The sequence below is a fragment of the Hipposideros armiger genome, unplaced genomic scaffold (assembly GCF_001890085.2).
Source record: "Hipposideros armiger isolate ML-2016 unplaced genomic scaffold, ASM189008v1 scaffold_1, whole genome shotgun sequence".
NCBI classification, from domain to species: Eukaryota; Metazoa; Chordata; class Mammalia; order Chiroptera; family Hipposideridae; genus Hipposideros; species Hipposideros armiger.
The window spans coordinates 6093510-6111678 of NW_017731351.1; the positions used below are offsets into that span (position 1 = coordinate 6093510).

At 38.9% G+C, this 18169-nt stretch overlaps 1 protein-coding gene across 3 annotated transcripts in view; it reads right to left on the bottom strand.

Moving 5' to 3' along the window:
• Window positions 1-18169, bottom strand: part of AFG2A (AAA ATPase AFG2A) — a 241054-nt gene that overhangs the window by 200363 nt on the left and 22522 nt on the right. For all 3 annotated transcript variants that reach the window (XM_019666169.1, XM_019666093.1, XM_019666239.1), the window contains one exon: window positions 5737-5891. In XM_019666169.1, the coding sequence (XP_019521714.1) occupies window positions 5737-5891 (155 nt within the window). The remainder of the gene's footprint in view (window positions 1-5736; window positions 5892-18169) is intronic.

Here is an 18169-nt window from a genome sequence, read left to right on the forward strand (position 1 = left end):
GCGCTGGTTATAGTCCGCTTTACAACAATGGGTTCATGTGACAGTAGAGCCCTATCTTTTTATTGGCTTTTAGCTTATTTTGAACCAAATGTCCAAATTCTGAAAACTGTAATCCAAAGGCATCAGGTACTTTATAAAATATGAAAAAAGAATATTACATGTGCGTAATAATGGACTATGTTGTACTTTGGTACAGAAGAAAGATGACATACTCTTTTTCAGATATATTTGAAACAAACCACCTAATAGTTTTCCCCATGAAAATTATAGTTATTTATTCATTCAACAAATACTGACTGGACATTTCTTATGTGCCAGTCACATGCTAAGTACTAAGGATAAAAATAAAAAGAACCTCTCCTCTCATGAAACTTAAAAATTCATTTAAAAATCATCCAGATACATCCTTTATATAAAGATGTAACATTTTTATAGGAAGGAGAAAATACATAACTGATAGTTATTTTTCATTTTCTTTTTAAAACCTCTTCTGAAGATTATCCAGTATAATTTCTCATAATAAAGAGGATCTTTTCAGTCAAGAAAATAAACTAGTGGAAAGTCAAAACAGGACTAAAGAGAAAATAAGATTTTTAATTAAGCTTTCGGTAATTTAAAATTTTTATCACATGGTTTTAAATTAGAACAATCTTTCTGAAAAAAAAAAAAAGAACTTGATATTTGTCAGCTTTACAAATCACAAATTTTAGTGTGGTAATTCCACTTCTAGGAATGATAAATGCAAAGCTTTGGACACAAATATGTTTATAACCATTTTAGAGGAAAATAGAAGAAAACCTAAATATTTGAGGATGTAAAAGGATAAAACAATTACAGTTTATCCACATAAGTCTATTATGCAGTCATTAAAAAGATGTTGGCCAATAAATTTTAAAGTAAAACATTTACTATATAATTTTAAGTGAAAAAAGCAGAGTATAAAACTATAACCTTAGATTAACTATATTTAAAAAAATCCATAGGCACAGAAAAAAAATCTATAAAAATCTATTGGAATGATAACAAAATATTAACAGTTGTTTTCTTTGGTAAAAAGTTGAAACTTCATAATGCATATTATCATATTCAGATTATAAGGATTCTGGTGGTAAAGAAATACATTTGACTTTGATCACCATTTGTAAAATACATTTAACTTTTAATACACCAACTGGTATAATCACCATTTCAGAAAGTCCAAAAAAGGGAAACATTAATTTAAGTAAGTGGCTAACAATTACAGTCTCCCAAAATTAATGCATTATATTATAATAGGCAACATTCCCATCTTAAGACATTTCTTTCAAACTTAAATATAACTAGGCAAGTGTGAGTTCAAGGTTTTAATTTCACACACTAAAATCTTCTCAAAATATGTTGAATACTCAATTTACTATTTAAAAAAAATGTTCACAATTAACTAGCTACTTGAAACAGGTTTTCTACAGCAAAATAAGTATTAAATTTGCTGCAGAAATAATTTGGAGATGTTTTTGTAGATGTACTAGCCAGAAATCAGAAGGGTGAAGTTTAGGAATCCAATTATAGAAAGGTTGACTTCTCAGGGAATTTTTTACAATCTGAAGTGAGCAAAAAAAAGCTATATAAGCAAGTACTCTGCCCAGGGCTAAGCATCCTAGAGCTAATGAGTAACATTGCAGTCCGCCATGGCCTGAGGCCAGATAACCAAGTGCCAAATGGAGAATGGCACAAGTCCATGGATTGTAAATACAGTATCAAAAGAAAATAAAAAAAAGCTTTCATTAGAGCAATTAAAAATGCAGTTGTGGTACCAGTTCCTATGACGAATAAATCAGTTCAGCAATTCCAAGAGTTGACAGCCACTGTTTAAACACATTCTCCACTGGCAGCAACTTTTAAGTTTAAAGCCTTACTATATGCTCCCCTAGTTCCTACACTTTTTAAACACTGGAAGTGTTTTCAGATGGTGTAGTCTGTTTATAACCTATCACCTGAAATTTTCACATGTGACATGTGATGGCTAAGTATCTCCCTGACCCATTATCCAAGGCAACAGTAGCCAACAAAACACAGATAAATACTACAAATAATAGTATAGTCCTACCAATGTGCCCAAATTTTAGACCATAAATTCCAAAGAAATGAAAAGTTTCTAACCCAACATCAATCATTCATTACTCCATAACTCCATTTCTCAAATGATTCTTACTAAATTAGCATGTTCTGCTTCAGAGCTTCTGAGAAACCCCAAAGGTGGACTATAAATGAGGTTGTGAATTTGAAAATGTTTCAAAAAGAATTCAAAACCACATGAAGTAGCTAAGCTAGCAGCTAGTCCTTGGGAATGTTCCTATCTCTAGGACACCGTTTCCCCACCCAAATTTACAAAACAATGTGTTCTATAAGAAGTTAACAAGTGTCTGCACCACTTAGCTTTTGTGAACTACACCCAAGTACAGTGGTTCAAAACAGCAGACATTTATTATTTCTGACAATTATGAGGGTTTACTGGGTCATTCTTCTTGTCTGGACAAACTTCAATTGGGGTGGGATAGTCTAGTATGGTGTCAGATGCCTGCCAACTGGCAGGAGGGCTGCACTGAGGGGTCTCATCTAAGAAGGCTCATCTCTGCTCCACATGGTCCCTCATCTGCAGGAAGCTAGTACAGATTTCTTAATATGGTTAATGCAGGGTTTCAAAGAGCAACCAGAAGACAAGCCCCAAGTGCTGTCAATCCGGCTTGCATCATGACGTATCCTATTGGCCAAAGCAAAGTTACAAGGTCAAGTGCAGATTCAAAGAGTGGAAAATTTGAATTCATCTCTTTTATGATAGGAACTATAAAATTGCAGTGCAAAAGGGCAAACACACAGTGATAGGGAGACTTATGGTTGTTTTTTGCAATTTACCACATTGCAAAATGCAAAAAGTCTCTGCTCTATGTGGTCCATGACAAAATCAATTTCCATAACAGCTCTCTTTTGACACTTTATAATACATATTTGCACATTAAAAGACTCTGAGAAGTCCTGCATAAAGAGACACTGTTGATTTTATTTAAATCAGCATTTCCCAAACCTATTTGACCATAAAAAAAAATATATATATATATATATTTTTTTTTTCAAGCAATTTTATTGGGGAACAGTGTGTTTTTCCAGGACCCATCAGCTCCAAGTCAAGTAGTTGTTTCAATTTGGTTGTGGAGGGTGCAGCTCCTTGGCCCATGTGGGAATTGAACCCGCAACCTTGGTGATATGAACCTGCACTCTAACCACCTGAGCTAACCAGCCTCCCCAACCATAGAATGACTTAAGGAACAAGTCACTTTCAAAAATGAAAACAATTCCACTGATTTCTTCTCATCATAGCACTCCGTGGTCTACTCCAGACTTACCATGTTTTGTGACTCTTTCTTTTTCTAGCTTATAACAATTAAAAAGCCTTAATGACCAAGAGAACTGTGAAAACTGACACGTCTATACACAATGAGGCCAAGGGTTCAAAACTATGCCTGACTAACAAGGCTCTAAGTTTTCAAATAACTGTACTGCTAGAGATTTTACAAGAGTGTCTCAGAAGCAACAGGACTGCCTCATAAGAGAAAATGAAATGGGACGATATTATAGAGGCAAAAGGGAAGAGCACTCACAAAATTTCCTTCTGCCATCAGAGCGCTCTGAAAACTGACAGAGCAATCTATAAATTTCCCTCAAGCTACATGAGACAGACATTCTCCTATAATCAGGTCAAGCTCAATGGCCCAGCCTCACTGCTACACAATGCAGGACATAGTTCATTTTCTAGAAATATTAATATATTCAAAGGCAACTATCAGGCCATTTTTTTCCTGAATATCAGGCCCACTTGTGACATGGCGGGCACAGCAGGTTATCCACACATAAAAAGCAGCTACTGTTGCCTTGTGATTTGACTGAGAACTTTGCAAAGTCTGTTAATGAGAAAGTGTATGTAAAAGAACCAAAGAAACATCAGGCACCATTAATATTAGAAGGCAGCATAACTAGAAGATTTTTGTTCTGAAATTGGCCTATAAAACTAAACATGCAAATAGTACACAACCCAGCAACTGTATTCCTGGGCGTTTATTCTGGAGCAATGAAAACTTACATTCACACAAAACGTGCACAAGAATGCTTATAGCAGTTTTATTCATAACACCCTCAAACTGGACAGAGCCCACATATCCTGCAACAGGTGAATGGTTAAACTACGGTACGTACCAGGGAATAGAAAACAATAGGAAAGACAAACTATTGATACACATAACACTCTGGATAAATGTCCAGGGAATTATGCTAAGTGAAAAAAAAAACTAATCTCAAATGGTTACATGTGTAATTGAATTTATAAAACATTTCTGAAATCACAGGATTTTAGAAACGGGTGCTGGAACAAGGTGGGTGTGGTTATACCAGGGCAAAGCAAGGGACCATTGTGGTGATGGAACCATTCAGCATCTCGATTCCGGCGATGGATACACAACCTTTACATGCAATAAAACTGCACAGGACTACAAGGTGTGATCAACAATACAGTGAATGTTTAAATAAAAATAATTATTACAGTAAAAGACACATTGCCATTAATCCCCCTCAAAATATTCCCCCTCGCTTTGAACACACTTATTCCATCATTCTTGCCACTTTCTGAAGCAGTTCTGGAAGTCCTCTTTTGTGAGTGTCTTTAGTTGCGCTGTCATGGCTGTCTTGATGTCCTGAGTCATTTTGACTTTGGGGAAGAGCCAGAAGTTGCACGGTGCCAGGTCCAGTGAATAAGGTGGATGAGGACACACCATTATGTTTTTATTTGACAGAAATTGCCACATACCGGAAGCGATGTGTGACATGGAGTGTTGTCATGATGGAGGATGATTTACAGCACACTTTAAAACACATCTTCTCTCAACTGTAGCTCACACCCAACTGACTGCACCAAACAAGTTGAAACTTGTCACACACTAAGGTTACTAAGGTTAGACACACTGCTTCCTATATTGAATATCGCTGCCTTTCCGTTGGATAACACTCGGCAGCAGCATTACCGTATTTTGTGATCACAACGGAAAGGCTCTGTGTCACACATCGCTTCTGGTATGGCGATTTCTGTCAAATAAAAACATCATCCAACTTATTCACTGGATCTGGCACCGTGCGACTTCTGGCTCTTTCCCAAAGTCAAAATGACCATGAAAGGTAAATGTTTTGAATTGATTCAGGACACTGAGGCGGCCACAACAGAGCAACTAAAGACACTCACGAAAGAGGACTTCCAGAACTGCTTCAGAAAGTGGCAAGAATGATGGGATATGTGTGTTTGAAGGGAAGAGGACTGTTTTGAGGGGGATTCATGGCAGTGTCTTTTACTGTAATACATTTTTATTTACACATTCACCATATTGTTTGATCATACCTCGTACACATGCACATAAACAAGTACAAGTAATACCAGGAAATCGGAGTAAGACTGGTGATCACATTAATAGAAATAGCCCGCTTGTGACCCTGTGCTCTAGTTCTGCATGATGCTACCACTGCGGAAACTGGTAACGGATGCACAGGGTCTCCTACTGTTTCTTACAACTGTATGGCATCTACAACTATCTCCATGAAAATGTCAACTTTAAAAACCTTTTTTTAAAGTTTCGCCTAGGAAGGTAATTTTCCTAGAGTCTGTTTCTTTCAGAGTTTAATTCCCCCAGTGTGGCTAGCAAGGGGAAACAAGTGACTTACATTTGGGACATCAATTGCCACTTCCCTCATGGCACTGGGCCTGATGGCACTCATCCCCTGCAAGAAATCACTCAGGGTGATCTTCACCAGCCCAGACACCTTGCTGTCAGGGAGGGTAGGCTGCTTCTTCAGGACTCTCTTCAAGGCATAGAGACCTGCAAAGAGAAAGGTAACACAAGACTTATCCTCTACCTGTAAATACAGACTGAAACATTACAAATAAAAAGAACCGAAACCCCAAACCTCATGTATACTACAGCATTTAAAATGTGTTGTGCTTGTGTGTATGTATGGGGGTGGGAGGGTGGGGAGGAAGATGGAAGAATGTGACAGATGAAGGCAAAATGCCCAATGCTTAAGTCTGAGCAGTGAAAATGTGACGAGCTGATACGATTAATGAAAAGACAGATATTCTATTTGTAAATAAAACTTACAAAACAATATCACAAAAAGATCATAAAGGTTCATTAAAGTAATCTGGGCAATTTCTTTTAAAAGGGTAAAATATCAAAATAATAGCATACCTTTGCCTCTGGTCTTGCTAATGTATTCAAAACAGAGTTACTAGTTTGCAAGGTACTGGCAGAACATCTTACAGGAAATATTCAGTTGGCAGTTTCAAAATGTGGTTTTGGAACTCAAGAGAGAACCCAATTTCCGTGTCATGTGCATACACATGAGATCTGACATTATAGGAGGGAACAGCCCCATAAAGGGAGGTAGATAGGGGTCAGGAATGGAAGAATGAGGCAGGAGGCTCAGTCTCAGGAAAGCCCATCATCGGAAGAGCATAGGAAGAAATGGTGGTTTAAAAGGAGAATGAATAGCAGGAAAGAGAGAGGTAGAATCAGAACAGCAAAATACTGCAGGAGCCAAAAAGGTGGTCCACCAAGTCAAACAGAGAGATCCGATATAACTTAGAGAGACGATGCAGATATGGAAAGTAAAAGATGCTAGTAAGTTCTCTGCTTTTGCTATTTGCTTGGAGTTTAAACACTGACAGAACTGACTGTCCCAACCTCCTCCCCCCACAACTAAGTGGTCAGATTTCAAGCCTCTGATCTGCGGCAAAGACTTCTAGTCCAAAGGGCAGCACACTCCCTACGTGCTCTTGGCCATATGGTCTTTTTAATGAGGTGCATTTTGGGGCCAGCATGCAATCAACTTCCACGCTGAAGAATTTTAGTCTCAGAGACCTCTTAGAAATCCAGTCAGTATATCTGAACTTGCTTTGGGACACCAGCTAGCTCCATCAGTTTTTAATGTCTTTTGGCTAAAATGCTCTGTATGCATCAGTGAATTTTTACCATAATCATCATTTTACTTGCTTGCATTTATTTGAACTTTTATAGAGAAACAGAAGCATTGATGCAAAGCAGACAGACACAAACTCCCCAAACCAGCGAATAGCACAAAGACACACAGAAAATAGACCTATAGCAATCTTTCCCAGGAAACTATCAGTGTCTCATATACATGGAGGTCTCTGAGATAGTTGGCTAACTGGAAAAAAAACTACACAAGAGAAAATTGACGCTATATATAAAAAATATGGCCCAGCTGAGTGGTGCGTTGGTTAAGAGTTGGCTTAGGACGCCAGCTCTGAGCAGGAGGGCCCCAGTTCGAATTCCACATGAGGGCCAGGGACACTGTGCCCTCTACAGCTAAGATGGTGAACAACAGCTCGACCTGGAGCTGGGCTGCTGTTGAGTCGCTGGCGACGGCGTAGGCTGCAGTGGGGCTGGCCCGCAGCGGGCGTGAGCTTTGGTGAGCTGCTGTGAGCCGCCATCCAAGCCGGTGAGCGACTGCCTCACCTGGGAAGAGCGCAATGATACCAACATGGGCCAGTGAAGCGATGTCCTCCACAACTAGATTAAAGAACAAAAGGACAGCAACTTGTCTGTCCCCCTTCTCCGATTCCCCAATAAAATCTTAAAAAAAAAAAAATCACTATTTTCTCAGGAAAATTTCTTATACCATCTTCTGCCATCTAAAATCTGTAAGTCACTTATTTAGGTTTATCTTACAAAAACCCATTTGGTGTTTCTGCCTTCCAAAATGCTGACCTGCCTTCCAAAATGCTGAAAGACAACTTCTCTCTCACATTTCTGCTCATCTTTGAAGTGGAAGCACTGCCTGCCTGTTCCAGATGATCTTTTCAAGGATGTCTGTACACACAAGAGAAAGAAAGTACCTCCCTTCAAAGCAAAGGGCACATCTGCTTACTGTCCATTCCAAAACATTCATGTTCCCTAGGTCCAGGGCTCTCCTCCTGCGATGCCTCTTTGTATGGACTCAAATGTCACCTAGGCCTCTGTGTGTCATTCTGAAAATGGAGGCTCAGGGAAGGGGTGCAAATGCTGCAGCTCTGGCTACTTCCACTGCCGTACGTCATAGCTTCCTTTGAGTCAGGAATAGTGTGTCTTCTGCAAGCACTTGGGAAATGTCTTAGCTTGTAAGTAGGGTAAAATCTCAGACCCTTCACAGCTCTTGACACAAAACTAAAGTTTATGTTAAATTAGGTTGCTTCACTGCCCAACATACTTTTTAGTTAAATGGTGCAATAGCATAGAAAACTAATTAAATAAAACTTTAGTAATATGGTACTGCAGTGTAAACAGTATGCTGGTGGCCAGAAAGAATTTAAGCAGTTTTTAAAAAAACCTTACATAAATTAAAGTACCCAAAAGACCAGAACACTCCTACTCTTCTTCTTCATGTCCTGAATAGCTATCTGGCAATACTTGTCAATATTTCCACTTTAGACCAGATACTTCATTCCTACCAATAGAGAGGTACTGAAAACTGAAACAAAGGAAGTGGTCTAATAATTTTCCAACCACATTTATGTCACATAAGCATAAAGACTGACAATAAAGGAGACCATTTTTTTCATTTGAGGAAGGGCTTTGGAAAGGGCAGGCAATACGTGGTTTTAAAAAGCATATACGTTATTTTAACGTATGTATTTATAGCAAAACCTCTACATTTCCAAATACAAACTAGAAAACATAGGGCTGGGAAAAAACTCCATATCTATGAGGATAGTAAGAAAATAGCAGTAATTCCCAGAGGAGACAGAAAAGGCAAAACAATAAAGAAGATTTGAGTTTTCCAAAATTAAATAGTAAAGTACAAAGCTTGATTCTGGGATGAACACAGCACAGCTTAACATATCTAAATGATAGGTTAACATCTATATTTATATGAAATACATCATGAAACTTTACATGAAAATTTGTGGGCTGCTACTAAGACTGTAGTTTTAAGGGATAGTGACAGGTACAATGCCCATATTAGGAAACAAAAAGGCTGAGAGTCAATGAGGTGCTCATCTTATAAAATGACGAACATACCAAAAACAGAAACAGTAGAAGGGAAATAATGAAAATAAGAACAGAAATTAATGAAATAGAAAACAAATGTACAATTTGAAAAAAATCAATAAAGCCAAAGATTTATACTCTAAAACGGCTGATAAGACAGACAAATCTCTGGCAAGGCGAAATCAGGGAAATGTGAGAAAAGATAGATATTACCAGTACCAGAAATGAAAAGATACTACAGAGCCTACAGACATTGAAAAGATAGTAAGAGGATATTAGGAGCAATCTTACATGAAATAATTTGAAATTTTGTATGAACAAATTTCTAGGGAAAAATAGCTTACCAAAACTAATACACAAACAAAAGAAGCATATAATTGAATATTCCAATAGCCATTAAATAAACTAATTCTGTAATTAAAACCTTTCCCACAGAGAAAATTCCAAGCACAGATGGCTTCACTAGCAAATATTACAAAAGACGAATATAACATTGAGCTTACAAAAGCTCTTCCAGAGAAAAAAGAAGCCAGAACAATTCCTAACTTGATTCATTGGGCCAGCATAACCCTGTTCCTCAAATCTTAAAAGGTCATTACAAGAAAAGAAAATTACAGGCTAATCAATCATGAACATTGATGCAAATAATCTAAACATCAGTAAAAACATCAATATATAAATAAAAATTATAAATCATGACAAGATGGCTATATTTCAGGGATATAAGGTTGGTTTAACATTTAAAAATCATCAATATAATTCTCCACATTAATAAAGGGAAACAATATTATCTCAATAGACACAAAGAAATGTCATGAAAATCAATAATTATAAAAAGCTAGGAATGATGGAAATTTCTTTATCAGATTAGCTACAAAAAAACAAAAACAACAAAAACCACACAGCAAAGATAATTCTTAACAGTAAAACAGTAGAAACTTTCTCCCTAGGATCACGAATAAGGATAACTGTTGTTATCACTTCTATTAAATACTATGTTAGAGATCCTAACCAATACAATAAGACAAAAAAATAAAAGTGTAAAGATTAAAAAGAATGAAATAAAATTGTCATTATTTGCACTGTGCACAGAAAACTATAACACAACTATATACACAGAAAACAAGACAATCTACATAAACACTATTAAAATTAATGAGTGAATTTAGTTTTAATAAGGTAGATAGACACAAAGTCAATACATGAAAATTTACTTTTTCTAGGGCCGGCCGAGTGGTGCGTTGGTTAAGAGCTGGCTTGGGACGCCAGAGGGCCCTGGTTCGGATCCCACATATGAAGACCAGTGACACTGCCCTCCACAGCTGAGATGCTGAACAACAGCTCAACCTGGAGCTGGGCTGCTGTGAGTTGCCTGCAATGGCTGCAGCCCCTGCTGCAGTGGGTTGCCATAGGCTACCGTGTGCAGCCAGCAGCCAGAGTGAGCGGCCAGCAGCCGCAGTGAGTGGCCATCCAGAAGCCGGCGACTGATCTGCCTCGACCGGGAAGAGCGCAATGATGGTGCCAACTTGGGCCAGTGAAGCAATGTCCTCCACAACTAGACTGAAGAACAAAAGGACAGCAACTTGTCTGTTCCCCTTCCCCCAATTCCCCAGTGCTGTTCCCATCCACCAATTCCCCAATAAAAATCTTAAAAAAAAATTTTTTTTAACTTTTTCTAGAAATCAACAAAAATCAATTATAAAGTGAAATTATGCTATTTATAACTGAATTTTAAAAACCGTAAATACCTAAGAATAAATCTAATAAATGTTTTTGTAAGACTTCTTCACATAAAACTATACAAGTTTGAGAGAAATTAAACACCTAAAATAAATGAAGGGATCCACCATTGTTCATGGATTGCAAGATGTTAACTTTCTAATTCTACCCCAATTGAACAATTTAACAATACCAATCAAAATCCACTTTGGGGGGTGGGGTGGGGGATTGGAACTGAACAAGCTGATTTTTAAAGTTGTAAACAAATGCAAAGGGCTGAAACAGTCAAGACAACCATGAGGAAAAAGGGAAAAAAAGGAAGCATTTACACTTTTTTAAGGCTCTTAATAAGGCTAAGTGATTAAATAAAGATATTTCAGTATTTTGTACAAGAATAAAGAGGTCAATGAAATAGAACAGAGAATTCACAACAAACCCAATCTTGATTTATGACAAGGTAACTCTGCAGAGCAAGGAAGAAAGGATTGTCATTTCATTAATTGGAGCTGGTATAACTGAGTACCTACATAGAAAAAGTGAATTCATTACAGATGGTAAAGTGAAAGACAATAAAGCATCTTTGCAATAAAAGAAAATAATATAAGAGAAAATAGTCACGACAGTGGAATTGACGTAGATTTCTTAAACTGGTTACAAAAATCACTAGCCACAAAGGAAAAGATTGATAAATTGGATTCATTATACTTATACATCTTATAATAAATACATTATATACAATTACAAACTTCTGTTCCTCAAAAGACACTATGAGAGTAAAAATGCATACCACAGAGTAGAAGATATATAAAAAACACTTACACATATGTATCCAACAAAGGTTTTATAACCAAATCATATTAAGAACTCCCACAAAAACAATTATTTTCGTAAAAAAGCAATAGAAAAATTGAATACATATTTGAATGGGCATGTCACAAAGGAGTATATCTAAATGGTCAATATATATATAAAAAGGTACTTAACTCAAGTCATCAGAGAAATAAAACCACAATGAAATACTGTTAAAAAAACAAGAACACCAAATGTTGGAAAGAATGAGAAGGAACTGAAATTTTGACATACTAATGGTGGAAGAGGAAATTGATGCACTCACTACAGAAAACTTTGGTAGTATTTACTAACAAAAATACACATGTTCTATAACCAACAATTCCACTCCTAGATATATAACAAAACAAACAGAAACGTGTCCATTGTACACCAACAGGTATGTGCAAGAATATTCATAGCATCATCATTCATGTTTATTCAAATGAATACAGCAATAAAAATGCACTACTGCTACACAGAATAAAATGAGGAAGTTCTCAAACCATAACAGGAGTAAAAGAAGACAAAAGTACAAAACAGGCAAAACTAACCTGTGGTGTGAGAAGCCAGAACTGAGGTTTGGGGTGGGGAGCGGGGGCTGGGAGGGGGTCTGAAGGCGGCTCCGGGGCACTAGAAGCCCTGTGTGTTGATCTGATTGGTAGTACAGGAGTGTATTTACTTGGAAAACTGCATGGGTCTTATAGTTTATATAGTTTTCTGTATACGTGTAATATTTCAGAAAGAAGTTTATTACAAAATAGAATATGTAAAAAGTGAAAAGGAAAAAAAATTATAAACAAAGCCACAACATAGAAGCTGATTTAAAAACCATTGAGAGCTAGTAGTTTCAGAAATTAAAGTTTAAAATAGTTTCTTACCTCAATTCTAAGCATTCAAATATATACAATGAAGTTTACCCCTTAATATTTTATTGCTAAAACTGCGTTATTAATTTTTACTTAGAGCACTTTACTATCAGAACCATTAAAACCATGACAACACAGGAAAGGTAACCTGTAAAGAAAGTTCTGCGGACCATCTGTACAGAAGCCTCCATCAGTCCCAGAATCACTGCAGGGCGTATTTGCTAAGTTCACTTGTGTGCAAAATAGGCTACTGTGCAAAATACAGATTGTGTGTACGGTTTACAGTCCTCAGAGTTTTCGTTTGCCAGGACACGTTCATACAAATGGATCTGTTTGGTATGGGTGGGGGTGGGGGGCGTGAGTATAGGAGAAGAGGACTCGAGGAGATAAGAGCGTCCCATGTTAATTTGGAAGTATTTCTGAAGAACGGTTCTAAGAGAGCCACTAGTCTGCACCTGTATCACTTGCCTATACAATTACAATTCATATTACAGCAAAACAATTACTAAAAAAAATATATCATGAAGCCACTGAGAAGATATATTCATCGACCACAAGTTACTCTTCTTCAATATTAATTCATCTATTCATTCACTCATTGATTCATTCATTCATTCAAAATATTCACTGAGAACCTCCTAGACATATTTAATCTACTCAACAAATGCAGTGGGCTCTTACAAGCCAGGGTACACAACAGCAAGAAGGCAGAGAAACCTCTCATTGGACTAACAGTCTACCAGAGAAGACACAGAATAATGAGTTATTACAAACTATAGTTTTATGACAAGTATTATGACATGGAAAGACCCAAGTGGCACAAAACACACGTTAGGGACATCTAACCGTTTAGTGGGATTAGTGCCAGTTTAGAATTAGACAACCCTTGCAGAAATCATTTAGGATATGCCTTTATTTAACAAATGAGAAAGACAAAAAGTGTGTCCAAGCTCAAGTACTCAGCCCTGAAAAACGAGCTGATGTTCAACTGGTCACTTGGGAATTAAGACCAAAGACGCAGCAGAGTAGTCCAGACAGAGGGATCAGCACTTACAAAGGCCTGGGGACAGGAATGAGGTGACACTTCAGAGACCACGAGGCCCGTAGAACAAGACAAAACCCCGGTCCTTAACAAGTTCACTCTTAGAAATATAAAAGAACGGGCTTCAAATGAACCTAAACGCACCTCGGCGCATTTGTCTGTGGATGTGTGAGAAGATGAAGTGTGGCAGGCTGCCAGAAAGGGACACCGAGCAACATGGAAGCACCCAGCTCGGGGCGCCTGCCGCAGGCCTTCGGGTTCTTTCCAGGCTGGGGCTCTGGGACTCAGACTCCATACAGAGGCCCTCTCCTTCACACAAATGCTCTTCTTGAAAACAGCATATAAGTTGAAACACAGAATTTATGAATTAAATGTTAAATAAATATCAGAGCTTCCAAAAATCAAAGATCCCTCAAGCCATCATATTGACGCAACCAGTCCTCCATGGTCCTAGATCTGCCACTAGCTCAGGTGCCACTTTACATAAAACTGCGTCTTTGGCTATCAGTTAATCTCCTTTATTGAATGGAAAGATTAAAATCTATTTTCTCTATAAATTATTTTTTCAGCTTTAAAATCCCACGATGCTAAGCTTAAATTATTGGACATCAACCATTCCTCACAAGGACATACTAGAAATCTATGCCAAGCAATTAAAATTTTAAAATACGTATATTTTTATAAACCAAAAGTAAATTAGAGAAGCAAATGGACACATGTACATGATCAAGGGATTCAGCTTATGGCAAACAATCTATGACATTTCCTTTCCTTACTAAGTTTAGAGTTAATTTTTTAAATGTAAACAAAAAACAGAAGCAATACTTCCATGATCTTAAGAAACACAACTTTGAAACAAAAAACAGGTGGAGCTCATTAAAAACTAAATGTTGTCATTTTGTTTTCATTACTTTATTTTCCAATGCTCTCAAAAGTTGAGAAAACAAGACGCAATGAGGAAAAGGCAAAGAGCCTCAGGCAAGCCCTAATGGCAACAGTTCTTTCCAGGGTCTGACAGTCCCCCGCGGGCCCCACATCACTATCCAGGGTCTGACAGTCCCCTGAGGGTCCCACATCCCTATCCAGATAGAATCACTTCCGGACACGAGCAATTACTCTAAATTCATGCTCTTCAAAACCATCTGCTCCAGATTCGATCAACAATCATCATCTAGCCCCATGCATGTGGAACCCTACAAGTTTACACTCCATGCTTGCTAAATGATGTTATTTTTGAGATGGCAATTAGGTTCCTTTATTAGAAACTAACAATGAACTTCAACTGATCCCAGGAATAATGCTTTTTAGAATTACTACATACCCTACAGACACTTAATTCTATGAAGAAGTAACAAGAAACACGAGCATCTGGAGCTCGGATTTGAATTGTAAGAGTTGAGCGTAAAATTTCCTAATTATACACCCAGGCACATGCAGACTGAAAGCAAGTATAACTAAATCAAAGTCTCCCTTTTCAAAGTGTACTTTCCTCAAACTATCAGAACGCAAGAAATTTCTGTTTTTATCTGGAGTCTTGACTGCCCCTCGACTCAGTGTTAAGAACAGACAAGGCGACGAGTATCACGTGATGCGTCACTGGGAGAGTTCCATTTCTCACTGCTCATGAACAGAAAAGAAATCAAATAGAACACCCGCGAAGAGGGCACTGGGGCTCCTGCGTTTTTGCAAGCGCCGGGTGTACTGACAGCACTCACAGGAGCAGGCTCACAGCCCCATCACTGGAAAGGTGACGGCGGCTGGGAGGCACCCCGGCCTCACTGCCAGCTCGAGCGGGCCGAGAAGGGCTGTCCTCACCTGGGAATAAAGAAAGGCGCTGCATGACTTCCGAGGGTCTTCAGTTCTATAACATCAGGCTTAATTCACTCCGCCAACCCTGGGCTTCAACAAAATTTCCTAAAAATACAGCTTTCGGTTTCAAATGTTTAGTATCAAATTATTTACTTATCTGGTTTGCCAACGTTATTAAAATGCTGAATTATAAAAAAGGATTGTTGGATAGAGCAGTTTTTATGCTGAAAGAGGATGAAGAGCTGTAGCTTGGTGACCTGGAGCCAGGCCCGGGGAAGCGGAGAGGCACTGGGAAACCATAATTAATGAAGGAATACAGTCTGATCTGGTTTTGACCTGGGGGGAGAGGGAGAAGGCACAGATGGGGCAAAGGGAGAAGGAGGGCCAACTCTATTTATCCCTTCACAGAAGGCACAGAAACTCTAACAACACGCCATTAAAACCGAAAAAGTAACTGAAAGTCACTGTTTCCACGACTTCCCATCCTCCCGCGGTTTCCTGCAGTCTAGCAGCTGGCACGGGACTCCAGCAGAACCGCTCTCAGGGCCCGGGATCTGCCTTCCAGGCAGCACACTAAGCATCTGATGTCACCATGGTCTCTCATGCTGGCCATCTGGGCCCCACCATTCATGACCTCGGGCAAGTTCTGTAACTGCTCTGACCTAAGTTTGCTCACCTATAAAACTAGGACAACCCTGTGAGGGGGCCGTGAGGAAGAAACACATCAGTGCCTGCAGGCACTCAGCCAACGGCAGCCAATACCACACCTTTTCTATCACCTCCTGCCTGGCATCTCCCCTCGTTCCAGCTGCAGCACCTCTTCCCTTGGGTTCTCTTCCCTTCCTTTTCTAACAACTGACCCTGTCAATGGTGGTGTTCCCCAGGCCTGCTTCTGTCCTCCTTAGCACTCTAAAGCCCCTGATGACTCCCCAACAGCCAGCACACTGCCAGTTCCCTGGTACCTGGCAGCACTGGGCTTTCAGGAGGGCTCCGGTAGCCCCAGCACCCCGCGCAGTGCCCGGCTCAGTCAATGAACGAATGACTGAACTCTACCCACTCTCAGGGACTTCATTCATTCCAGTGACCCAGTCACCATCTAACTGCTGACAACTCCCAAATCCTGCTCTCTAACCAGGACTCTCATCTCCAAACCCTCATTCAAACGGGCCTGCAGCTTAGCCGGTGTAAAGAATAAGGAGGGGTGGGGGCACCTCGTGATTAAGAACCACTATTTTATGGCCTTGCTCTTAGAACAGTGGTCCCCCACTTAACCAGTATTGCAGTGGACCCAGGATCACCCCTCTGAAGGTGGGGTTACTATCCTCATTGGGTAAAAAAAAAAAAAAAAGACAGGTGGGAGGTGGGACAGAGTGACAAGGAAAGGAGGTCACTACAGTCCAGACAAGAGCAATGAAAAAAGTTTAAACATTATTTTATTTTTTTAAAAGTTCAAATTCTAAATAAATTTGAAAATAGAGCTGGCAGGATTTGAAAAAGGAAAAGTAAGGAAAAAAAGGAATCAAGAATAACTCCTAGAAATAATTTTTATTTAGACAGACTGATTTTATTTTTTGATTGTTTTAATTAGAGGAAAATCTTTCCTCAAGTTTTATACTTTTATAGCCTTGGCAAGACAACTTAGAAAATTTTCCACTAGCGAAGTAAATGGTATAAATCACTTAGAGCTTAAACAGAATAAAAAATACCACCTGTTTTTCTGAAACAAACCATTCAGCTCTAGTCATTTCAAATGAACAGCAAATGTAATATTAAGGTACCCAATGCACTGACAACAACAAAAAAATTCCATCTCTTATGTAATAGTCGTAATATTTATGCAGTAGGAAAAATCCCCACATCGCAAATATAACTATCATTATAATTCAGAATTACAAAACGGGAAAAGTCACTGTTTTATGAGATATCATACTGCATAATTACTGCTTACTTACCCAGCTACAATACTGAACAAAGATATGATCCCTTATAAGACGCATTTATTAGAGAGGTAATCACGCTACATACATCCATTTAATTTTGTTGCTCTCCTGCAGGCCTGCAGTGGACTAACGTGTGGGACGAGGGAGGAAGGGAGGCTGTGACTCTGCCTATGGATGGCATCACAGCACCCAAGTTCATCAGGAAGATCTGTCAGGCAGGCACCCCTCTCCCCAACAGACCGTATCCATCTCTAGCCTGCATATCCTTATGGATGGGCAAGACCATTACGGATCCAAATTTAGTAAAAATCTCTCCTCTAGCAAGGTCAGGGATTCTACCAGATTTCCCAGATGTCTCTGGTACTGGGGTAACCACGAATATTTCACAAAATAACAGGAATATTACCAAAATTCAAATAAGCTTCTACCAGAGGAATGCATAAACACACATAAAATATGAAACGTTGTTGTTGTTGTTAAGAGAGAACGGCCCTACTTGCTGAGGGCCTGAATGAAGCGTGGCCACTGCTGCCAGGCTTTATTTTAACCTCGTGAGGACCCTTAGGATATGTTCTCCCTGTTTAGCAGGTGAGGAGACAGAGTTCAAGGGGCTGAGTTGTTGCCTGACAGCCGAATTCTATAAACACGTGTCTGTCCGTCCCCCCCCCCCATTTAGCCTCTAATCCCATTAGTTATGAGAGAAAAGCCTCGGTATGACCAGAGGCAGTAATCTCTCTGAGGGAGTGCCTCGGTATGACCAGAGGCAGATAAGACTCCCTCTGAGGAGTGTCTCAAGGTAAATTGGGACCTGTTGGGACGCTAACAGTTAATCTCCTCTGGGAGGACACAGTAACAAGGTGTCCTGGGGCTATGTGGTGGATTTGTGAAGGCATAGCATAT